At 39.7% G+C, this 26,014-nt stretch overlaps 1 protein-coding gene across 1 annotated transcript in view; it reads left to right on the top strand.

Moving 5' to 3' along the window:
- LOC112561836 (insulin receptor substrate 2-like) overlaps window positions 1–25,560 on the top strand; it is a 32,828-nt gene extending 7,268 nt beyond the window's left edge. The window contains exons 2-11 of the mRNA XM_025234606.1: window positions 5,469–5,778; window positions 8,452–8,591; window positions 10,349–10,491; window positions 11,250–11,345; window positions 12,088–12,162; window positions 12,438–12,539; window positions 12,820–12,902; window positions 14,533–14,676; window positions 15,196–15,360; window positions 15,556–25,560. Coding sequence (XP_025090391.1) covers window positions 5,469–5,778; window positions 8,452–8,591; window positions 10,349–10,491; window positions 11,250–11,345; window positions 12,088–12,162; window positions 12,438–12,539; window positions 12,820–12,902; window positions 14,533–14,676; window positions 15,196–15,360; window positions 15,556–18,863 — 4,566 coding nt within the window. The 3' untranslated portion in view covers window positions 18,864–25,560. The remainder of the gene's footprint in view (window positions 1–5,468; window positions 5,779–8,451; window positions 8,592–10,348; window positions 10,492–11,249; window positions 11,346–12,087; window positions 12,163–12,437; window positions 12,540–12,819; window positions 12,903–14,532; window positions 14,677–15,195; window positions 15,361–15,555) is intronic.
- Window positions 25,561–26,014: the final 454 nt, after the last annotated feature.

Here is a 26,014-nt window from a genome sequence, read left to right as displayed (position 1 = left end):
TCCAGTAGGCGTAGGTGACCTTTTGACCGCAACCTTTTGCCCTCCTCCTGCGAGGGGATGGGGTAGGAGGTAGCAAGGAGAGATTCGCAGTTGGTCCGTGATCCGGACGCTGATCTATCATTTCCGAATATTTATTTCGCTAGTGTCAGAAGAACCGGGCGAAACAGAGAAAAATAGAAAACAGCGAACATACTTGTTGACAAAAAAGCAGACAATCGATCCACGTTTCTATTGTGTATAATTTATAAGTCATGTGTTTATTATAGTTTTTTTGTGGGTGATCGATCGCAGTCATCATCAGCCTTCGTCATAGTATTATAAACAAAGCAAACACCTGTACGTAGAGTAGAAATAAATATACACAATTAAAACACGGGATTTTGAAACAATTGGTCATGATCAACACTTAAATTTAACGTGGGATCAGTGTTGTTGTATTACAATTGAAGTCACCACGGTATCTATAATAATTTGAAATAGGTACTACTGCATACTCATTGTTTCTATGATGACTAAGCTACCCAACTACACCGAGTTCACCTTTTGAATTCCCCTCTCAAACATCCTTTTTGCGGGATTTTGTAGAAGTGTTCACCTTTGACCAAAAGAAGAAAAGAAACATCAGAATGATTTTCTAATGAGAATCCCTTTGGTTTCTTTGGGGAACGATTAGTTAAAGAAATGCATGGATAAGTCGCGGTTAGTGACTACCTTCATTTTATTGTTTAATGCGACAGTAATTGCCGCTGACTGAAGCCAAGGCATACTTCCATTGGACACGTGATGCGTGCGGCGAAGAGAAGGTGCACGTGCACTTTTCATTTACAACGTCGCTGATAATACCTGTTAAAACCCGTAGCTGGGATGGGAACCTGGATAGAGAGTAGAAATATGTTTGGGGTATTTGTTCCCTGTTTACACAGGTCCAGATTTTTCTCTCAAGAGCCAGCACTTATTCCCCATTCATCAACAGAAAACAGGTGTCTGGGAAGACACAACCTATGTGAACTTCAGTAGATTAAAGATTCGAGTTCAAGGCGCCAAACAGATATTACTCAGCATGCCGGTGGATTGTTTATATGTTGTACAATCAAGGATTCCATCTTTTGTTATCAGAGGTCTCGTTCCACTAGGTGTCGCTAGTGCCGTATGCGATGTACTTTGTATCAGCGATAGCCGGTCTCTTCTGGTGTTGGCGGTGCCTGGAAGGTTGGCGGCGTTGATGTTCTCTGTCACCGGCTTTGGGGGAGAAAAAAAAAAAAACCCACACACACAACAGATTGTTGTTCAAATGGCTGATAAACAGCGAGTAAGCTGGTGTCATCTGTGAGACTGTGCACGGCACACCCCCGCCGTCCTGCCCACAAGGCGTGAGGGGCTATGTATAGCGACAAGGTTGTCGTGGACGTGGGGAGGAACGCCACTATAAATAGCCAGAGTTGCTAGGCATAAATAAGATAAAATAATATTTTCTGTCCAGTCTCGCGAGCATCTGGTGTGGATCTGCTAAGAAAAAAGAAAAAAAACCAGCAAACCCACACACACACACGCCGCAGTCACGGAAAATAAGACTTTGCAATACACGGAGGAAGGCCACGCGTTTCTTTTTTAAAAGACTTATCATGGAGAGGGGGTGATATTAAGGGAGAATGTCTGTCTAGAGGCAAGGGGGGACTGCGTACAGGTCAGTTGTAATCATCGAGATAGCACGTGCGCCCCGCCCCCGTTTCCCCCCCGACATACGTCATCGTGACGAGGGGCACAGCTGTGCAGCGCGCGTAAAGCCTGTGGATTTTGCAGGCAAAAGAGACTGGAGCTGTCAGGCTTATCTTAGTTTCATTCAGTGTTTCCGGTGTCATTCACAGCTTGTGTGGTGGTGGAGTCGAGAATGTTAGCGTTGCGTGAATAAATGGGCTTAAGAAGCGAAAGAGCCTGGTTCAGTGTCAGAAGGCAAGACTAATTAATAAAAGGATACTGTTAATAGCTAGGCTGCTGTTGACCCTGCTGATGATTAGCTGTTCATCCTGGTGTTGGCAGCCTACAAACCAGACCGTTATGAGCGGAATTACAAAAAACAAACAAACAAGCTACGAGACAAACGGTGTTAGTTTAGAGGCAGATATAGCTTCTTTATACCCATCCTACCTCCTAAAGATCCTGATTATTAAAATCATGCATCCTTCAAGTCATATTGCATACCAAGATCAAATATATAAATCCACACATACGCATTATAAATACCCCCTAAATCAGGAAGGGTGAGAAGATGTCCTAGCTAACTATCATCATACTTGTCAGATATATATATTTCTTTAAACCTGGGAAATGTAATCTGCTGCAGAAACAGTCTAATTGGATTAGTGTCAGAAGGGAAAACTAATTAATAAAAAGATACTGTAAATATTTTGGCTGCTGTTGACCCTGCTGATTCAGGAAATGGTTTGAGTATAAATTGTTCATTGAGAGCCTTGATTTTCTTACATTTTCCAAGAATTTTGTAAATGGGAATATGAAAAATATCTTTCTGCTGCCTATGCTGCATGATAACTATTTTCAAGAGCTAGTATCTGCAACTCTGTGTGGTTCGTTTGCTGCAGATTTGATGTGTGTTCTTCAACCCTCTTGAAAGTTATAGTAAATCTTCTCATGAATATCATGGGTAGTGTGTCCTTATTTAAATGTTTTGCAAAAAATAACTTTGATCAATAATATTTACAAGAAAAAAGAATAAAATAAAGGGAGCCAGAAATAGTTCAAGCATAAGACATTAGAGCTAAATCCACTTCACAGTCTGATGGTCAAGTCCTATCAGTTGGAGTGCATGTTCCTAGGATTGACAGTGTAAATATCTAATGGATCACAACAATATGATACCCACACTAATGTGCATTAACATAGGCTATGCAGTTCTGGTTTTTTACTGAGGGTTTTTTTAACAACTAAACACATTCAATGCTAGGCGCTATTTAGTCTAGAACAGTGGTTCTTAACTGGGGTTCGATCGAACCCTAGGGGTTCAGTGAGTCGGTCTCAGGGGTTCGGTGGAGCCTCCACCACGGAGGGCAAGACACACCCGCAATTCGTGATGACACTAAAGAAAGGATCGGCGAATGTGCCTATGAAACTTGTGGGTTCGGTACCTCAAACAAGGTTAAGAACCACTGGACTAGAAGTCTTCTGTGCTCATTGTTTTCAAGCACACCTTCCTCTCAGTTATGTGATTTCTTTTTTAAGATTTCATTTTGGGTAGGGGGAGCAGCATCAGAAGGCATATTTGGCTTAAACTTTAGCAACCCTGGTTGGGGCTATGGAAATCAGTGTGGTGATGTTTGTATTGTATAGTCACAAGATTTTTTGTGTTCTGTGTGTTTTATTACATCAGCATTTTTTGTGTGTGGCTAATACAAAGTCATCTGCTTTGTTGAAGATAAAGTGGTTGTAGTGCATTGCAAGGAGGTGATAGGGATATTGTAGTTTGGTGCATCGTTTAAAATTAAGCCCAGTTCTCAGTTCATCATATTATTTCTTGCACTTCATGCTTGCCATAGCATCATTGCTTGGCTGACACAGAGCTGATACATTCAGTGTTCTGATCAGTGTGTGGTGGTGTGAACAATCAAGATTGTGAGTTGGGTAGGTGTTGGAACAGGAATAAAATGAGTGCAAGAAGAATGTTGATTGGTTCAAAATAACCAAACATAAAGCCAGGCTAATACCATAAATAAAGTCTGCAGATCCCCATACTATAATTTGCTTTCCCACATATTTTGCATATGAGTGGCCATGTTATGACCTAGCTAGGGTTATAATTTGGGGCTGGATAATGGTAGGAGCTGGAGGAGAGTTGAATATATTCATTGATGCACATTCTGACTGCTACTTTGACTTGAAAGAGCCTGCCTTACAGAATGGAGCCCATCCAGTGGATTGCATTGAAAAGAAGGAACAGACAGTGATATGATGTGACACAATTACATGAAATGATGGGTGATAAGTGTATGGGAAGTTTTTAACTGACAGATGATCTGTTGTAAGAAATGGGTTTTGTATAGGGTGAAGATAATAAGGTTTAGGATTTCCGTGCTGATTGACATTACATTTACAAGTTCATTGCTCCAAGAGTGATTTAATTGGCAAATATTGTTTAAGCCATATTTTTCACATTTTCTCGTAGAATGTCAAAAAGTAGATGCATCAAGTCTGTGGCAGTCCAAGTATTTTTAATTTTTCTCCCTTGTCCCCCTACCCCCAACTCCACACTCCCAATTCACACAAACTCGATTTCTAGACAATATCTCACAGTATTTTTTTCAGAGATGTGCAGGAGGGGAGAATATTTTGTCAAAGGACAGCATTTTTCCTCTTTTTTTTTTTTTTTGCAGAATATATTAAAAAATTCTTTGGTTGAACTATTTTAATATTTTAATATTTTAATATTTCTTGTCAATAACAAGCAATTTTTAAACACGTTCTTTCACATAGGATGCAGTCAATGACTGTTGATTTAAGTTACTATCAAGATCTTAGTTGGTGAAAGAAAAGTATACACATAGTATGTAAACTGATGTTGTATACCATTTTTTTCTTTAAATTTTTTGGACTGTGTAATTGAGCTCATTGTGTCTGAGCTCCACAGCCTTAGGCTTAAGGTCTTTTAATGAGCATGTTTACCTTCACTGCTTCAACTGTCTGGAACACACTTCAAGCTGAGGCATGCATCATGATTGTCAGCAGTTAAAGTTGCACTTGTTCCATTATACTTTTAACCGAAAGCCTGTGGTGCTCATGTGCTTGTTTTTTACGTGTAGAATGTTGTGCTCTATGGACCATTATAATGTTAGTATGTTATTTGTTGCTTTTTTTTTTTTTGCAAAGAGTTGTGAGCCATTAGGGAACAATGCAAGCAATCTTCACCATAATTGTTATTGCTGTATAAAGAGTGGAAACATAAACAGTCACTGAACAACAGTATAGTCGCTAATGACAAAAGAATTAAAGAATAATAAATTTAACAGTTTAATGGGGTAGCTGGTGGCACAGTGGCTAAAGCACCTGTCAGAACAGTGAGAATCAGATGTACCTTTCTCTGGGTGTCAGTTTCTTCTACCCATATATATTATTATTTGCTTTTGAAAGCTTGAGGATTTCTTGATGGCTGCTAGTGAGAGGAGGTGGCCTATTTGCTGGAACTGATTGTTGTCCATTTACTGAAGTGCTGGTTGTAAAGTGCAGAAGACACTAAGGGGAAATGAAAGAGTTGTTAAGGTTATCTGCTTGTGGGTTTCATCTTAAACCTGAACGTACAGTACGGAATGTGATAATGTTATAGTTTCATATCATAGCTGTTTGCTTCTTTTACAAGAGTTTTGTACATGTTTATCAAATAATGGCTCATCTTGTCTACTGGTTTACTGAACCACCATTTGACTGTGGAAGTGAATTGTTCTGTTGGTTTTTTTTCTTTTCAGACAATGAAGAAAAAGTTTTTTGTTCTTCGGTCTACCAGTAGCAGTGGCCCAGCTCGACTTGAGTACTATGAGTCTGAAAAGAAGTTTAATGCTAACCACCGTCCAAAACGATCCATCCATCTACACACTTGCTTCAACATCAACCGAAAGTCAGACAGTCGGCACAAGTATGCCATAGCCCTTTACACAAAGGAAGACTGTTTTTCTGTGATATGTGAAGATGAAAAAGAGCAGGAAACCTGGCTGTCATTGATGCTGGACTATCAAAATGAATATGTACGAGATGGTGATCGAGGCCGTGAGCACTATGGTAAGTAAATCTGGTTACCTTTCTACACAGGTAAAATAATACTTCATTTGCTTAAGTGCAGCTAAGCTCAAATGAATTGGAAGGGATTTTCTTTCTAGTTTCTACATCAAGTGTTCACTTATCCAAGGAATATTAAGTTATTAAAAACTTTCAAAGAAATAGTCAAGTAAAATTTGCCGTAGCACTAAACAGGCATACTGTAATCATGAATCATCTTTTTAGGGTTTAAACTTTTGTCACTTTTGCAAGACAATGATCAGGACAGTTGGATAAAAGTTCACATGTTGAACCAACATTGAAGTGTGGCAAGGTTCGGTCATTGCAATTATTGTGGAATAGGGAAGGGCATTTGTACACTTGGTGTAGTGGTTTTATAGGTCTCTCTTGGTTCTGAGTTGCTTCTGCTCATGAGGAAGGGATTGAGTAGGTGATTGTCTGATGTCCATAAACATGAAAGTGCTCTGTGCCTTTAAATCTTATCTGGTTATAATGTAAATCTTAAAATTGAACAGCCTGCTTAACCCTTAGAGCACAATGAGCCACGATCATGGCTTTGCCAGGGAAGAATGGGGAAGGCAAATTTCATTACTTTTCTTGCGAAGTTCAAGCTTTCTTCTTTCCAAATCTCATAGGTTTTTTGGTCTAATTTTTACCTGAGAACAGCAATAATAAAAAAACTGACTTCACCCACTGTCATCTTCACAGTCTTGCTAAGAGGGTTAAGCCAGCTATTCTAGCATGTGCTTACTGTTTCCATTTTGGAGACGCTAAATCAGGAGTACTGATTGAATATCACAGTAATGATTGTTTCATTGCTTTCCATAGCATTGAAGCATAATATATTCTTTATCATGATAAAGACCTTTTGTGTAATGTTTTCATTTTCCCTCGTACACTGTGTACTTGAGATTTTCTTCACTATCTTCTTTTGATCTGCTTTCTTTTTAAATCTGTTAAAATTACATGCTGCAAAGTGTTGAAACTCTTAAAACTGGCCATATATATATTTAAACTTTTGGTTGCAAAGAGACTCTTAAATATAAGATTTTTCGTTAATTTGGTACGTGCTTAGTATAGTTTTAAACTGCAGCCTGGTACAAAGTCCATAGATGGGATCACTGTTATGACAGGAAAATAGATAAAGTACTTGCAAGTATTTTTCAGTGATTGTTATCTTGAACAAACAGGCAGAATAAGTGCATCAGCCCCAAGAAGTGTTCAGAGGTTGATAAGTGAGATAGGATTTCCTTGTAAACACCTTGGTTTCAGACGTTTTTGTTTTACTTTTTAATAAAAATTTAAAAATGTGAGTTAAACTATATGGCCTTTAAATAAAGGACCTCATTCATTAGGGTATAGGTACTGCAACTTACAAGAAAAGAAATGCTGTTTATCATGTGTTTGGATTAATTGAACTATAATTTCAGAAAGTGGTTGTGAATATCCATGTGTTGCAGTGCATAAAAATTCTCATGGTTTAAGATAGTAGGAAGGGCGTGTGGGAGAAGCCAGAGAAGAGACATGTTTGTCTGAAAAAGCAAGCCCACTAGATTTTTATTTGAAATAAGCTGGTTGTTATTGTCATAATCTAGGTCAGGGTGGACTGGCAGAGTGAAAGAACAACATGTTGGTTCTGTGCCAGCTATTGATCAGTCCTTGTCCATCCTCTCAGGCTGCATGCCATTAGCAGCTGCTATTTCTTGTGGTTTCAAAGGCCAGCAGAAGTCAGATGGTTTTATGGAACAGTTCTTAGACTTTTTGATTTATTTGTTTAAAGAAGGTTTTTGTTACCTGTCACTGTATAAGTTGTGCTGATAAATGAAGCATCGTAGAGGGATTAATTATAGAGAAAGTTGTTTCTTTAGTATCAGCTGTCTCATCTTTGGCACTCAATGGCATACTAGTATGCAGAGGCAGCACAGCAGGAGAGAAAGATGCTCCAGTTATTTGTCTATAGGGATGGAGACAGTAAAACAGGGGAAACTGTGTATTTTTATCAGTTTTCAGAGAAAACTGGAGAACTAGGTCAGGTGTAAGGGAAATGTTTACATTTTTATTCTCATTGCTTGACAGTTTATAGTAGCTAAATGGTGGTGCGGGGAGAAAGAGCTTGAGTCTAAAAAGTAGTAAAGAAGAGACACTTAGAGATATGTACAATCATATGTAATTTCTCAAATTTGCTTATGTATAGCTTCATTCAGAGTACAAGGATGTGAAGGAAGAGATAACTGTAATTTTATCCTCTGCCAGTTTATGCTTAGAAATTAAACTTAAATTAACCTAAATAGGGCATTTTCATGAAGAGTGGTAAGTTTTAAAAATGGTGTGTCGCCAAAAGAAAAGAAGTTGGTTCCCTAACAGTCCAACGGGAAAGTGTAGCAAGTTTGCTAGTGCTACCATTTAAGCAGAAGAATAAAAAGAAGTGGCTGATGATAAAAGCTGAAGGCATGCATTTTACTCTCCATAGTAGGACTGCAAAATGTCATTTCCTTTTAGTATGTGAGCTAGCAGTATCTGGATGATTTAGACACTAAAATTTACTTTAGCTCTACCCCCTTTTTTATTGAATGGACTGGCAGGGTGATTTTTGTACTTCTAAGCCAGTTATGTCAGTAATGTGTAACATTTTTATGAGAGATAGCAGAAAGCAACACTGATGTTCTTATATTACAGAGCATGTATGGCAGATCACTGTCCAGCCCAAAGGCCTTGGACAGACTAAAGCCTTGCGTGGACCCTGTCGTTTGTGTCTCACAAGCCACAACATCTGCTTCATCAAGCTGAATAGTGAACAACCTCAGTTTATCTTCCAAGTAAATATACTTGCATTTTCTTAGGTAGTTTCTCCCTGCCCAGCACTCACTTCTTGTCTAATGTTTGTACTTAACTAGATCTATTTACATTTTAGAGTGAAACTAGATGAATGTTTGCTGTTGTTGGTACAAAGCTTGTGCCAGACTCAAGCACCATGCTTACCAGTGAAAAAAAAAAAAAAAAAAAATGGAAGTGTTTTTAAAAAAAATGATTAAGAACTATCATTATTGTAGAAAGGTTTTTGTCACCACTGTTTTAATTTTACACTGGATGTCAGCAAATATAATAAAAATAGCTCAGTTTGACAAGGATAGTCTGTCCATTGTTATATGGACACAATTGGAATAGCAGGAAATGAAGAAAAGTATGAACACTGTGATACATGCAATCTACTTAAATATCAGCGGTCAAGGTCTCCATTGTTTGTTTTCATTTGTGAGGGTTTAGATTTAAAACAATTGCCTGAGGTGAATGTTATGCATTTAACAGTGTCAAAGTATACTGCGAATGTGTACCCCAGTGATTTCATAGGTTTTTTTTTTTCCTTTCTTTGTCGTTTGCATTTTTTACATTTAAGATTTACTCAAGTGTACATGGGCAATGAGTATATTTATCTTTTACTTTGTATTTTTTTCCAGAGGCTAAAGCATGTAAAAGTTACAGAAATCTGGCTAATAGTCATGTTATAGAGGCATTATTGACTTGTAATACAATAGCTATAATTTTGAAATCATTGTGCCTTCTCTGATGAGAATGAGTGGTATTTTAATCTGCAATTAAAAGGATTATCAATATCGTACAAGCGCATTAAATGTTTCCTTTTGAATGATTACTACATGTCCAGCAAGATGAAGCCTAAAATCTGTTTTGCATGAATAATTTGTTAGTGATAGTCATCCAGGAATTTATGAAGTAAGAAGAGCAGCAAAGATAACTCATAAATGACAACTGTCTTGTTGTCTTGATGCATACAGGAATGCCAAGTCAGGAACAGCACAGACTCTTTCCAAAAAAAAAAAAAAAAAAGGACAGTTATGGCAACTTTATCACAAATTCATGCATCTGCATGTCTTCATAAAAAATTTAACAGACACTACAAAGAAAAAAAAAGTTTGAAAGGAGGTTTTTATTTATTTATTATTATAATATCATTGTATTTTTGTCTGCTGACAGATATGTGTATTTAGATCTTGCTGCACAGAACCAGTCCTATGCATAAATCGTCATAAACAGTTTTTCTTTCTTTCTTTTTTTCAAGTCATCGGTTACTTCATTTATTTTTTTTTTAATCTCTAACATGGAATAGCATTTAGCTGAATGTGGAAAATGAGTCTATCCTTTGCTGTAATCCATTTCTTTATTGTGACTTCTGTAACTGCTTAATAAACTTCAGCATACCACTCTGATTTTCTGCAGAAGACTCTTAGGACTTTACTTAATTTTGTTTGATGAAAAGACCACATGCGTTATGAAAACAAAACATTTGTATCCATATACAAGGCTATTGCATGTATTGTCGACCTCTTTCTGTCCATGGTGATGCTTGTAGACATGTATCTTGAGAACAGAAGGGGGGTAACTCATCCAGGATCTTGGGAAATATGTTGCACTGAGCTTTACCTGGTCATTAGGGAAAAACTGTACCCCACAAGACCTTCAAGTCAAATCAAGGTTTAGTCTCTAGTTCTTCACAGATATTTTCTTAAGAAAAAGATGCTCTCAACCATTCATTACTGTTACTGTTTGTGTGCTGTAGCTGGAAACTGTGCGGTCACTGGCCCATAGTGACAACCTTTTCCGCATGGAAGTGGGCAAAATTGCTCCCACAGGAGAGGGAGAGTTGTGGATGCAAGCAGACGATAATGTCATTGCCCAGAATCTACATGAAACCATCCTTAGGTAGGTGAAAAGTGATACTAACTTTAAAAAAATTTATTGTGTAGTAGGAAATTAGTAATACGACTTTTACTGTAATCTGGTAGCTGTTTATGGTAAGCCAACTTTTGCTTCTTTCTAGGAGATAAATCACATTCTGCCAGAGTGATTTCTTGTGTTTGAGAGATCCACATGAGTCAGCATAAATGGTTGTGCTGTCCTTTTTTAAGCAGTGTTAGAACTAAGTGGACATTGGCGATGTCTTTAAAAGCATGATGCTTAGCATTGGTATACACCATTATTTTCAGAGCTAAATGTTTGTTCTCTGGACACTAAAATGAGCTTTTGTAACCCTCTTGGCTACAGAACATATTCACTTCATGTATTTCATATACATGTATCTGATGTATTATTTATGACCAAGTCCTACCTTCCCCAAGGGTGCATAAAAAAATTTCATTCATGCGAAAGCAGCCATGGCAGGAAGATTTCTGTTTTTTTTGTTTGTTTGATTTTTTTTTTATATTCAGTGATCAGGGAAAGTTTTTTAAAGTTGCTTACAGTGTTACTTATGTCTGTATACACAATAACTGTTATAGCTGATTTTTTTTTCTTTTCTTGGTCTGTTCCATACCTTATTTTGTGTTTTGATGTCTTCTTTATGCGCTCTTTGCTTTGCCGTAGAAGTGACATTGCAATTACAGCATGTTTTTATGGACAAAAAATTATTTAGATGCTTACACTACTTTGCAGAAGAAAGTGTGATTTCTTTTTATTCTCAGTTACATGAAGAACATGGACAGCACACATTTCTCCTCTTCCACTTTACCACGCTCAGAGTTTCGACAAAGAACTGCCAGCGAGAGTTTCACTATTGGGTAACATTTGAGATTTTCTTATTTGTAAAATGGGTGTAAAGGCAGGCTCCCTAGTTGTAAAGGTTGGCAGGCTGGCCAGTTGTAAAGGTTTGGGTTCTCATGTCTGAGAATGGATACTTAATCTGACCAGCATTCAACTCACTCCACGTAGGGTGTCCCTGTTCACCCTTTGATATCACTGATTTAGGAGTGTCACAGGTCAGATTTATGGGGCCCACCTTGACCATCCTTTCAGGTCATTAACTGGAGAGGTGGCAACTTGACCAGTGCACTGTTGGTGGTCTATACTGTAACCAAATTTTGCTAAAAGTAGATATTTTCTACTTTCTACAATGGGATACGGGGAAACCTCATTTACCAAGACTCACTAAAGTCCATCAAAATCAGAGGTTGTAGTAGGGAGATTAACCAGTCTGCTGTCATTCCGCTAAGCATGACTTTAAATATTTATAAATTCAAGTTTATTTATTTCAAATGTTGAAATGATGCTCTTAAAAAACCTTATCGTCATGCTTTTTTGTTGTGCTTTGCTTTAACTTATTTTAGCAATGTAACCAGTTTTTATAATTCTGTGTTTTGAAGTGTAGATGATTTTTACTGTTGGTCATTGGGATCAGCTGGGTAACTGTTATCTGCTTTTGCCCCTTATTTTCAACCTTAGGATTTTTGCACACAAGAATTCACAAGATGTCAAAACCAGAACAGTTATGGAATAATTTTAACATGGCTCTTCTTTTCAAAGGTCATGCCAAAAGATAAAACCAAGGCCAATGTCTGTATGCCCTCGAATCACTACATCTCCTGGAACAAGCCCCAGGTGGGAATGACATGGTCTTTTTTAAAACAAATCTGTCATAGGTATATGAGATAAAATCAATGATGGCTAAAAATAATAATGGCTTTATGTGTTGCATTTTACAAATCAACTGTTAAAAAATATTGTAAGCAGAAATAACATGTTTATATTTCACCAAAATCGTTGGGTCCAGTCCTACAGTATTTTTGCATAAAGATTTATTATACTCTTTAAAGATGTAATACACCTGTATTTCAAATTTGAAAAGCCAGTTATCTTTTATTTCTTGTCCCCAGTTTGGACTTTGGGATCCCAGTCCCTCATCGAACGCGGTCAGACAGTAATGAGTCCAAAGCTTCACGACACAGCACATCTGCCATGGATGGAAGCTTAGATATGTGAGCTTCATATTTACTTTGTTATGTATGTGTGGATGCATGTGTTTAGTGCTAAGTATTATTGAGAATATTTGTAGGGTTTAGGAAAAAAAGAATGTTTGGTATGAACAAGTAGACTGTCATTTGTCCAGGTAAAGCATTGGTTAAAAAATGGCTCAACTAATTTTTACACACATAAACAATTGCTGGTATGCCCATTTTCATTCAACATTAAAAGCTGTTTGTTGTGTTCAGTTGGTGTCAGAATCTCTATGATGTCTTGTCTGCATTTTTCACACAGGCATCAGAATATCACGCCCCTAGAAGAAGAATCCGATAGTGATGGATCAGTTTCTCGGGACTTGTCAAACCCATCATCGCCAGGTAGGGTGTTACCAAATGCATCAAAATCTGCATGTCCTGATCGTCCCTTCCAAGAATTAGGCTTTTAGCAAATAACTAAAATGTTAGGGATGTTCAAAATAGAAACTTTTTGACCATGGATTTGCATTCAATACAGAGTTAAGCGGTAAGTCATTGCACAACATTTTTGGAATGTCACTGATTTCCTAGAAGTTCTGCAGTGGCTCATCTGAGTCTACCTCTCCATCCCAGCCGCTCGGAAATTGTCTACCATTGTCCCAGTTCCGAAGAAATTTCAGCTCGGCATCTCAATGACTTTAGACCAGTGGCCTTAACATCGTTGGTCATGAAAGTATTTGAGACAATCATCAAGGCATTGATTCTTAAAGCCGCTAACAATTGTCTTGATCCCTTGCAATTTGCATACCAGTCCAAACGAAGTATTGATGATGCTAAACTGTTCATCCTCCACACTTTACTCAAACACCTGGAGAATCCTCAAGCCCATGCTCGACTGTTGTTTGCTGATTTCTCGTCGGCCTTCAACACTATTCAGCCACATATGCTAGCTAGAAGACTCCTAGACGAGTTTTCCCTTGATCATCAGCTAGTGTCATGGATCATTCACTTGGTTGACAGGCAGCAATGAGTTCTTGTCAATGGCACTTTTTCCGACTTAATCACCACGTGCACCGGCTCACCTCAGGGCTGTGTTCTATCCCCGCTTCTGTTTATTCTGTACACCAACAGTTGTCGCAGTCACCATGAGGGACACTATCTTGTCAAATTCTCTGATGACACTGCACTGCTGTCTCTCCTTAGCGGGGCAGTGCATACCCACGATGTAGCTTTGGAGGAATTCATTGTCTGGTGCGATGACAACTTTTTAGAGCTTAATGTAAGACGAAAGAGATTGTCTTTGATTTCCGTCGGAATTCTCCACCATGTTCTGTGTGTGTCATACATGACGAGGAGGTGGAAATTGTTTCTGCTTTTAAATACCTGGGCACCATCTTCGATAGGCGACTTTGCTGGGATGTCAACACTCAACATGTTGTGAAGAAGGATCAACAACGCCTCTTCCTTCTTTGGAAGCTGAAGTCTTTCTCTGTCTCCCACCAATTTCTTCAGCTTTTCTACAGATCGCACATAGAGAGTGTACTGTCCTTCTCGTTTATTTGTTTCTACAACAGTTTGTCGGTGAAGGACAAGAGCAGCCTACATCGTGTGGTATCCACCTGCTCCAAAGTCATTGGGTCAACTCGGAGTTCTCTTCAGGCTCTGTATAATAGGCAGACTCTTCTAAAGGTGACAGGCATGCTCTGTCGACAGAAATTGTTCGGCTCCCGTCGGGCTGCCGATTTTGTGTGCCTGCATGCAGGAAAAACAGACTGCGGCTGTCTTTTGTTGTTTCAGCCGTGCGACTTTTGAATGGGTTATGAATGAGACATGAATAGTTTTGTGCATGCAATTGTGTATGAATCCTAATTTTAATCGAGCTGCACCAGAATTGCCCTCTAGGACAAATAAAGTCTTATCTTATCTGGGTTCATGGAATTCCATGTCATCATAAAGCACTCTGTAAAAATTTGTTTTCTGCAGAAAATAGGATGAGTGCAGAATTATGGCTCATGAAAGCTGTACGTTTCAGGTTCTTTCCTGAACATGGATGCAGATGAATACAGTGGTGGGCAGCCAAGCTCATACATGGTCATGCGTCCTGGAAGTAACACTCCACCCACGCACAGTATTTCAACCGGTGGCTACATGGATATGGCTGCTGGTGCATACAAAGGTTTGTTTTGCTTTTGAACAATTTTTCAACAGTTTATTTGCTTTGAAATCATGCTCTGGCCTTAATATTTCCCCTGTACAAATAGCGAAGCATATTTCATTTGCTTTCCAAATTGTACTCATTTATTTAAGATGTCTTTAAGTTAACACATGAAATATAGGCATCCCCATTCCCCCATATAATTTTGATTTATATTGTGCTACCATTCAAAGACTAAAAGCTGCATTATGACTGTAGTCTTAAGTAGGTCCCTTGCATTAATGGAGGCAGCTGCAGCTTTTGTAGAAAGATTTTTTTTCCTACCCATTGGTTTTAACTCTTTAGCATTCATATTTACAGTTTGCAATAAATTGCTATTTCTTTTCAGATTCTCCTTTCCACCGCTACTAGTTTAGGTTAAATTTAGAAATGTGGAGATTTTTTCAGAAAATTACTTCACTTTTTTCACCCCCATCTCCTTTATTAATGTCAACAGTAATATGGAAAGCACATTTTAAGAGTGTCTAATCCCATTTCCAGATATGAGCCATTCTAGTTACTCGGACTCCTCATCTTACATGCCTATGAACCATGTGAGGCCTTCTTCATCTATGCCTGTACCCATCCAGCAGGGGCATGAGTCACCAGCTGGGTACATGGAAATGTCGGGCCACATGCATCTGCCACCTGTCAAGGAAAGAGGCAGTGAGTGTTATGCTGTTTTTCTTTTCCTTCTTCATTTTTACATTAATTTTCTTTATTTGATCCAACAAAAACTTGTAGAAAATATTTATCATTGTATCATATCATTGTCCTTGTGCAATTCATGTCGTCCATTTTGACATTTTTAAGGCTGTTTACATGAGACTCATGATGCATTATAATGTCTTACTGTTTCAGGTAATGAAGGATATCTTCCTATGTCACCATCCTTTGGAGTCAGTCCCAGCAGCAGCGCTGGCTATCCCCATCCAGATCACAGTGTGTGCATGCTGCTTTCAGATGATTTAGGAGATTTTTCCCATCCTCCAACGCGAACATACTCCCTTGGATCACGACCAGTAAAGACCGTCACAAAGTTTAGTGGTTACATGGATATGTCTGGGCGGCAGGGTGTATCGGATAATGGGCGCAGCTGTAGTGCTCCTCACCTCATCACACATCATCCCCACCAGGGCAGGAGCACGGCCACCAGCAGCCGTACAAGCAATATGGACTCTCCTACTCCCAGTGCCAGTCCACTGAGCATGTCTATGAAGTCAGATGATTCTGATTCTTTCATGGAGCTCGACTTTTATCGTCCACGAACTGCAAGCGACAGCTACAGCTATCGGCCTCGTTCATCTAGCTTCGGCTTGTCGCAGAGTTCCCAGGCTCAACCTCATCGACCAAGGTCTTCAAGTCATGGGCAGGGTACTCGCCCAGTCAGGCAGAATAGACTGATTAGTTCTGATTCAAATCGCTTGTCGCATGAAATGTTGCAGAGAGTGTCCCTCAATTCCTCCGTGCGTGGATCGTTTGATTCCTTGAAAGTCTCTTCAAGTGAATCTCTGAGAAAGCTCTCCTTGGAGGTGAGGGCAAAGACATCCCAGCTCAGCAATAATGAGTATATTGACATGAGTTTCGAAAAACGGCACACACCTTCGCCTCAGCCCAACAAGCAGGGTGGAAATGGATATGTTGACATGACCCTTGGAAGCCGCAAATCATCACCAAGCCGTGTCAAATCAACATCTCGCTCTAACAGCAAGAGCAGCAGTGCTGAGAAGCTTCCTGAGTCAGAGTATACCCCCATGTCCTGTAGTAGTGGGAAGGACCCTGTCCACCGTCTGCTGCAGGATCCACAGCAGCAGTTGCAGGGTACCCAAGGATCTACGTATATGAATTTGGACATACCTGATCCAGGGCCTCGAAGACAGGATCCATCACCTCAGGACTTAGAAAATGTGGATTCTTATATATTGTGTGAGCCAGCACCCATGGTTGTTGGTGGTGGTGGTAGCAGTGTGGTGTGTGGCTCAGCCAAGATGGATTCAGGCTCCCAGGATCCTAGGAATCGAAGTGGCTCCGGAGGCAAGGAACAAAAAAAGAAAGGATTCTTTCATAGACATAGTCATAGAGATGCTGCCAAGCACAGTTCTAAGAGAGCTGACCAAACACAGCAAAGTGGAACTTCTAGCTTTGAATACACAGTCAGCCAAAGTGGAATTGGAGCAGAGAAGGTAACCTTAGGATATGACATTCGACAGAAAAAAAGTGGTTCATCCAGAAACAGCAACCGTAAATCAGTTCCTTTCTTATCCAGGTCATTGGATGCAAGCAGCAGTAGTAGCAAGGGAGTCCAGCTGAAGAAATCGGACACACCCCCAAGAGGTTCTCTTGACTCAATGGATGAGTACATAGAATTCTCCCCCATGGCAGTCAAGTCAGACAGTGATTCGTCTCATTCCTCAGGCAGTGCTCATACCCCTACTATACCTAGCGATAATGTTGTGGCTGCCAAAGTGGAGCCTGACTACATAGGCTTTGAGCCAGGAAGAATTTTCTCTTCCAAGAGATCCTCAGGTGGAAACTACATGCAAATGGGGGAGACATCTAATTTAGGGACTTCAGCAAGTTTCTTTAACACTAAATCCAAGTTCAGTAACAAGCTGAAAAGATCAAAAAGCAAAGAGGAGAATGCTGCTGCCAGCACCTTGACTAACCCTGTTGTCGCTACACCTACAACCAATGTCTCTGGCACTCAGGATTTAGGAGTTGTGCCTCAGTACATTCGTGCTTCTCAGAAGTTTAGTCAGCCTACTGTTGCCAGCTCTTTTCCACAGAGACCACACTCTGCAAATATTACGTATCTCACATCTCCCTCCACTGGTTTCAGTTTTAGCAGTGACATGTCCTCACATGGAGTTTGTCCTCCTTCATCTAGCTCACACATTTCTCAGTCATCAGGCCCAGCGTCTTCCGTGACCATGAAATCTTCATCACCTAGTTCTTCTTTAGATGTGTTCACAAAAAATTCACAGGCTAAAAAAATGGACTTTCTTAACATTGACCCCAAAAGGTTTTCAGATGGAAAAAATAATATTGCTGATTCCAGAAAGGTTCTAGAGGATGAGCCTAGTGCTGTTGCCAAGGCTGAAGGTGGTAGGTTTGGGGAAGAAAGCTCATCTAATGTAAAGCCTCAAGTATGGGATAGAACTGTGACTACCCAAGTAGAATCTTCCACAACACCAGTGGAAATGCTTGTCTCACCTGCAGGGCCAGCCTTAATCTCAAAACCAGAAGCAGCCACATCACAGACTCCTGCTGCTGAAGGAGTCCTTCCAAGTAGCACAAAGGTGGAGCAGGCTTCAGTCTCGATTGCAGACTTGCCATCATCATTTATGTGTGAAGAATCAGCTTCAACACAGGAACCACATTTAAGAAAGATGTGCAGCTCAGACAGAGGCTGCAGCTTGACAGAAAGTGCCTCTAGTGCCTGTGGACAGGTTGGGACGGGGGAGTTGTCAGACAAAGGCAGTGGTGCAAACACCAGCAGTGCTGATTCAGGAAGTTCTGGTGCTTCAGACAAGCCGAGCCAAGGAGACTCATGTAGTTCCTGCAGAGGTGGGAGCAGTGGTGCAGGGACAAAGCATAAGGAGGTTAAAAGTCCAGGACTGCGACCTTCCAGATCCTCAGCTCCTCAATTGGATGCAGTGTTCGGCTTGACGCGACCAGACAACACGTTGTCAAGCAAAACAGATGCTGAATCGTTCACACCTAGTTTGGGGAGAGGCCGGCATAGCAGCAGCACCAGTCAGGCAGGTGGCGGAGGTAACAATGGTGCCTTGCCAGTCAACCCTGGCACCTCTTCTCGTCACAGCTTGACAGATCTCAGCGGCTATGAGCAAATGTCATTCCCCAGTGATGCCCTTTCACACCAACAGCCAGCACATTATCAGGTACAACAGCAGATGTCACCATCACAGCAACAAGCCCCAACACCTGGACCCAATGGCCAAGGAATTCTTAATTATGTTACACTGGATTTAGGTTCTGCAGACAGTGTGGGTGATGGGGGTGATTCCAGTCGCTCGCCAAGAAATAAGAGCAGGCATCCCTCTTCAGCAGATGAGAAAGGTGACAGTTCCTCGTATGCTACCATCGATTTTGGAAAGTCAGAAAATCTTCGAAATTCTGGCAACAAAGAAGTAAAATTTACCTTGTAGAAGTTGAGACGTAGGGGATCAATGAATCAGTATAAAATTTACTTTAATGGAAGGTGATTGAGACTTTCCTAATGTCTTTACAAGCCCAGTCCAACTGTTTCACGATCAGGTGTTTTCCTCTTCTTAATACATTAAGTAAATAGCTCCATGACCTATTGAAGATAGTCTGTGAAAGATTTTCTTTTTTTGTGACAGAATGGAAATGGGAAGTATTTTTGTGCAGAAAATACAATGCAGTGCAAAACATAAAGCATCTTTATTAGTCCTTTTCAGGAAAATTTTGTGTCTGCTAAAGGTAACATTAGATTTAGAACATTACATAAAATGTCAATACAGGCTAAAAAGAAGATTCGATTCCTTTTTAAAATGTGAATGCTGGCAGTCAGCTCAGAAAGACAAATGTGACAGTTTTTCATTGTTAGGATTGACCGTAAGACTGAAAACAAGGTAATCTGGGGACTAATTGAAAACTCATTGTGAAAACACATTTCTGAAAAAGGGATTCGCTCTATGAGACTGCAATATATTTGAACAGAGTTTTGTTTGCATGATTAGTCATCAGTAGACTGTACTGCAGGTTTGCCATCATGTTGCCTCCATCTAGCCTCACTCTACTGCTCATGAGAAAACCTCTCAGAACCTGATACATTGCGGGTGGTGCATTATATCAAGAAATTCATACTATTGTGACGAGAGCCAGTGCCCTGCCACATGCTGGCAACGTCTTAAATTGGTAGTATTCTTCAAATTCTCCTTTGTCCTTGCAAAGACATGATCTAATATTAGACGCGATACAATGAGAGGAAATTTGGTATTCTGTGAACATGTCGAGCGATGAAAATGAGTATTATTTTGCACATTCAGCTGAACAACTTGTAAATGTAATCCACCTTTAAAATTGTTTCCAGGGCTTTTCTATCACAAACTTTAAAAGCCTGACATGCATTTTACTGCTTATTTACTTGTATTCATCTGCCTAAATGTGATGGTTTCAAGGCAAGATTTGTATATGTGTGCATGCATACCTGTTTATTTGTACGTGACTGTGTGTGCGCGTGTTCACACATGTATATATGGATGAACATTTGTGCACAGACTTGTCCATACATGCGCTCCCTTTTTGTCCCTGACAGTATCTTTTGGGTGGCAAATAAGCATGCCTTCGTCAGTATCTAGTCAGAGTATCTTACCACCAGAAAACAAATGGTGGCAACCTTAGTGTACCTCATGTTTTATGGAAATGTTAGTATGTGAGTATAAAAAAGAATATAAAATATAGATTATGGCCTTCCATTCATTATTATCTGCTTTTATTTCTGCTTTTGAGAAATTATTGATCAGATTCTTTCAGGGAATAACAAGAGGGACAATTTTTTGTTTCGAGCACATCATACATAACATGTTCCTGGCCTATTCAAAATTTTTTTGAAAACTGTAGCCATCCCTCCCTACTGACATATAAGTAACCATAGATATCTGTCAGACTTTGGCATCAGTCAAAAATAATAATCTTCAAGACCCTTGAAAATCTTTTCAGATCTTTTGAATGCTTCAACCAGAAAAATATATCATGATGCGAGCTCCCTTTTACTGTGCCTGTGTAAATGTAAGAATGCCATTCACAAACCTCTTTTTCTTGGAAAGCAAGATAAAAGTATGTATGTCAAGTGACCTGGCCATGGTAAAAGGTGCATTTTTAGCACCTTGCCAGACTGAGGCTTAGCCTTGTTGGATGGTTGTATGGTGTTGAATGATCATATCTTAACATGATCATTTGTTGGTACAGTACTAGAAGGCCAGTATGCATTGCTGTCTCACTTGAAAAAGCCATCAGTGAGGGCTAGAATCAAATTTTTGTCAACACTTCACTTTGTATACTTCTTACATGATGGCAAGCTTTGTTTCTAGTAGAATGAGCACGACACAGATTTAAACACCGGTGTGTAGAGATAAGATGCTAATAACGTGTTTTAGACCAGTCATTTTTACAAGTTCAATCAGTCTTTTTGGACAGTGCTGTTCAGAAACAAGATTTCGTGTGTGTGTGTGTGTGTAAAAAAGCAATAGATTTGTTTGATCTCCCCAGTCAATCTTTCAAGCTTTTTTTGCATTATTAAATGTCAGACACATAATGCTACTGTCCAGATGACCAGAGATATGTTACATAGTAACCTCTTTAACTCTAAACTCAGTTTCTTGCTCATTCATCAATTTTGAATGGATTTTTTAAAATACTATAGATGTTCAACTGAACAGTAAAGAGTTAATGGAGCTGCAAAGAATTAATTGCATAATCCAGAATAGTTTTCTTGAGCAACCAGTAGAGCATGGAGCAGATGTGGAATACTGTCTTCAGGAAATGATTATAAAAAGCTATAAGGGGGAAAAAGTTCCTTGTGGAAATGTGAAGACATAAATGTCCACAGTTGAACCTCGTGTCAGAATTGTTTGCTTATACAGCTTAGTTGTAAATAGTTTTTCTTGCCTGCGTTGTGCTGTTTTCTATTCTTATTTGGTGAAGTCTGAATTTGTGCTGCTGGCCTTTAAAATGAAGATAAACATGTTAGTAGCATTCTATATGTCCGTGTTCTTTGATTTTAATCAGATCTTATTTTGCTTCATGTTATTATTTTTGTAATAATTTGGATGCTCAGATGGCTTTGTTTAGCTGTGCTTGTTATTTCTTAAACTTCTTGCATATGTCTATCTTGGCCAGTTGAGTTATGACCAGAGCTACTGGTCAAACTATTATTAAACCTTGTGTAAGGAGGTCAAGGACAGGGCCACTGTGCCTCTAATTGCAGGTTGTTGGCATTTTCTATTGAGCACTTAGTAGTAAGATGGGGAGGATTGAGTTTTTATCCCCATCTTTAATTGTTGTGAATGCAGTTTACAAAGACATAAGCTTATGGAAAGGAAAGATTTAGGGGATATACAAGGGTCATTCAAAAATTTCTAAGCCTCACCCAGAAGGGGTTTGCAGAAAGAAGACAATTTTACTATAAAGTCCCCCTTGACATCAATGCACTTGGTTCAACAATGTTCAAGCATTGCAATCCCATCATGGAAGAAGGTTGGCAGTTGGCTGCTTCAGAAGTGTCATTGAAATGTCAACCCTTTGCAGCTTCTGCTCAGTTCTCTGCATTCTTGGGACCCATCTTGCAGACAGCTTGCTCATCCCCAAGATCTCAGTTAAAACAGTGTGGATTGAACCTCAGCTAATGCCTATGAACTTAGCTATCTGTTGGACAGTAAGACATCTTGTCACCCAAAACCATACGCTGATTGCCATCAACTTGATCATCAGTGGTTGAGGTTTTTGAACAACCTTACCGAGGGTCATCTGTGCTGACCCTGCCCCACTTGAATTCAGCAGCCCACTTCTTCACAGTTGCATAGGAATGGGAGTCCTCAGCAAGTGTCTGTACCATGTCCTCGTTAGATTTGTCCACTACCCTTCACGTTTATATGGGCCTTACATGCACACAAATTAAAACGAATCTGTATTTTCTGGTTTTATAAGAAGTGTTAGTGTGTTACCACAGCAAAAAATATTCAGCTGTGATTCTTCTTTCTGGGTGAGGCTTAAAACCTTTTAAATGATCCTCGTATTATACTTTACCTTCATCACTTTTGCTTTCCATTTTCACCTCAATTATTTTTATGGAGACGCATTTTCATCCCCATCTCTTACCCTAAGTTTTCGAACAGTCCTGTTGGCGTACACTGCTAATTTTTTTGGAGGTGGGTGGGTGGGTAAGCAATAAGAGAAGATGAAGACTTTGACACAAATGTACCTGAAGTTTGCGATCAGGTGTTGTGTGAAAATCTCTTCAGTTAGGTTTTTTTTCCTTCAGCCACCAAATAGACACCCATTTGAGAAAAGTATAAAGAGTTACAGTCATGTTTGTATTTGTTGTGAAGTGCATGTTGGCTAGGGATTGGCTGGTTGTAAATGCATGCAGACTTGTTTTCTTCATTCTTAAAAACGGCTCTGTGCTGTGTAAGCCTGCACAACTGTAAGCCCCCGCCTATCCTGTCTTTAAATACTTTGTCTCCCAGTTACTTTCTTTCAGTCTTTCTCTAAACAGCTTTTTAAACAGCACCTCATGGTAGCCAAACTATTGTCAGCGGAAAATTTGACAAAATTATAACTGTTTAGAATGAGTAGTATTTGTAAAGAGCATGATGAACAGAGCATGGCCAGCTGAGAAGCTTGTCAGACCAAATGAGTTGTGTGCAGTTGTATCCTGTCCTGGTGCAGGTAGTCAGAATTTCAGCATCAGTATTTGTGTATTTCATATGGTCATTCAAGAACCAGATCTCTTTTCTTTTCCTTTTTTTTTTAAGTGCACATAATGAATATCAGCACATGGCATTGTTTTATGAAAGCAGAACTATGACAGCAGGCACCACACATTTTTAATAAAAATAGCTTCACCTCATAAATTTTATACAATGGCAATGGTTGTGGTGCGGCGGACTGACTGAACCTCGAGGTAAAACTAGACCTTCTTTATGCTGGTCTTTGACAATTTTATGGACCTCTTCTTCTGTCCTCAGTTGTACTTCGTTTAGAAGTTGTAATGGTGAAAGCATTGAAAGGTTGTTAAAAACTCAGGGTTTTTATTTGTCAAAGATTGTCAAGTTTTTGGTTAACGTCCTTTATTGTTTTTCTCATGAGAACTCAAGAATCTGTTTTGATGAGGTCAAATCGTACCAGATGAAAGTCAGCTATGTGCTTGTGATCCAGTTATTTATCTGGAAGTCCTATTTTATTAACCCCACACATATGTGTATATACATATATGCACATATTTGTAGATTATATGTCTGCATCAGCGGTCCGGTGGCGCAACGGTTAGCGCCTGTCACCAATACAGTGAAGGTTGGCTGCCCAGAGTTCATTTCTCGTCTCGGGCACGCTGTTCTTTCTCTGCACGTGGCATCTGTTTACAGGGCTGGCTGCTTGCCGTAATACAGCCTCAGTTGCTGGCACTGCGTAAAACACCAATCCTCCCTCCCCCTATATGTCTGCATCATCGTCCCACCAAAGCCATACCCTGCCCCATGCACCACTCTCATTTGCACACACTTGCTCACTCACATGCAAGTGATCACTGAATTTTTTTTAGCAATTTGCAGATTAATTGTTCACTGGATTTTGCAAATTTCAGACAATGAGCAGTTTCCTAGCAAACGTGTTTTAGTCTCAAGTTCGTTATCAAAAATTGGTATCTGATTCCCTTTAAAATTCTCTGAGTCACACACATGGATACAGACCTCTTCCAGGTGCATATACCTACACCAATGATATAATGAAAGTCTCTACAGTGTCAAAAACTAACAGAAATTGTCATTTTACTCTTAAAATGTTATTTGTATGTTTAATTAACGTAGGGCATTTAAAATACAGTTTGTTTCAAACGCCTGCAATCCCAATGAACAATACCTGCAATCCTAGTTGGAGTGCCAGTTTCTGTGCCTACTGAATTTCTTTTTCTTTGTTGCTTTTTAGCAGTTACGCGCTAAGTCTTCCATTCTTTGGTTTCTCACAGCGTATTCACAGGGTTTTAGCTTCCCAGGTGAAGGCTGAAAGAGTTGATTTAGAGTTAGAGGATAATATCATATATCATCGGGACTTCTTTGATATGAGCACTAGTAGACTTATTCTGCATTATCCTGAAATCTCCATTTGTTTATGTACGTAGCTAGCTTTCGGTCTTTGACTAGTAGAGCTGATGCATTGTCTGCCCCAAAAAGGGAAAAGAGCATCTCTCTTGAGCTTTTTAATATCTTGATAGAATGTCTTCCCACTCTAGTGAATGCTGTCTTGTACTGGCTTTCTGTTAGGGACAACATCTAAATAATGGAGGGGGTGGACTCGTTTGATTAGTGTACCCGCGGCACTAAGTGGAGTCCGTCAAAAGATAAATATGTCAAGTTTTTCTTTTTTTGTTGGTTGTGTGGATGAGTGACTTGCGCTCACTCCGACATAAAAATGCTTGTAAACGGTTCAGTTCCTCTTTGTGTCACTTTACATGGCGGACCTATCCAGCTGCAACCCTGCCATCAGAGACCTTGATGGCACTCCGCATCACACCCGGGAAGGACAACTACTTTTTGGGGGGATGGGGAGGTGAGGGAGTAAAGGTGAAACTATGAGTACCAGCATGTACACCCTATGTTTGCCTGCCACAGTGGCTTAATTATGACGGGTGTCTACTACCTACTGCCATGAGAGGCTGGTTTCTAGAGTGACATCACGTGACATGCAGTGTCCACGTTTTCTGGTTGATATGAATATGAATGAAATGTACAGTTTGCATGTTATAAAAATATGAACATGGCGCATTTTTCTTTTTGTTTCTTTTGCTTGTTCTCATGTTGTGATCTTTACGTCCATTTTTGCCGTAATTAATAACTGACGTGCGTGCGTGTGTTCGAGGTATATATACTTCCACACAGTTGATAAAATGAATCAAATTCGAGTAGTATCGACAATGATGTTACCAAACTATTGTGCCAGTTGATGCCACACTTTGTCCAGGAGCTGACTGTATATAGTCATACCCATTTGCTCTCGTGTTGTCGTTCTTTTTTATGTCTGGTATGCATTATTGTGGTGTTGATGGTAAGATGTGGTCAGGGCTTTGTTTTACCAGCTTGGTGTTGAAATACAGAGTCAAAATAATGAGTCACCTTTGCATTTAAAAATGTGTGCGAAATGTGGCTGGTGACGATGTGCGAATTGTAAGTGGAGGAGAGTTATAAGTAAATATAGAGCATCGCTAGAAAAAAAGGTCTTTTAAGGCCTTTCCAGTAAACGTGTTTGTTTGCACAGTGCTTGCCAACAAAACGGTAGTCGGTACCAGAAAGCATGTCAATATTTTTTGCCTGAAAAACGTGTTGAACAACTGATTGTCAAAAACACAAGTGTCATACGATGCTTTACCGTGCCCCCTCCACACACAGTCATATGTACAACTCTCTGTACAACTCAGCTTGGGTACCCGGCGTCACCCGGGTTGACTTCTGTCGCTCACTCTTTCAGCTGTTATTTTATCATCAGTTGCTTCATTTGAGTTTATTTGATTCACACGCGGCGTCAGAGAAGGTACTCGATCTCACGACCGCCAGGAGCCGGTCGG

This window comes from Pomacea canaliculata, linkage group LG4 (assembly GCF_003073045.1).
Source record: "Pomacea canaliculata isolate SZHN2017 linkage group LG4, ASM307304v1, whole genome shotgun sequence".
Lineage (NCBI taxonomy): Eukaryota > Metazoa > Mollusca > Gastropoda > Architaenioglossa > Ampullariidae > Pomacea > Pomacea canaliculata.
This window is presented reverse-complemented; position numbering and strand designations above follow the sequence as displayed.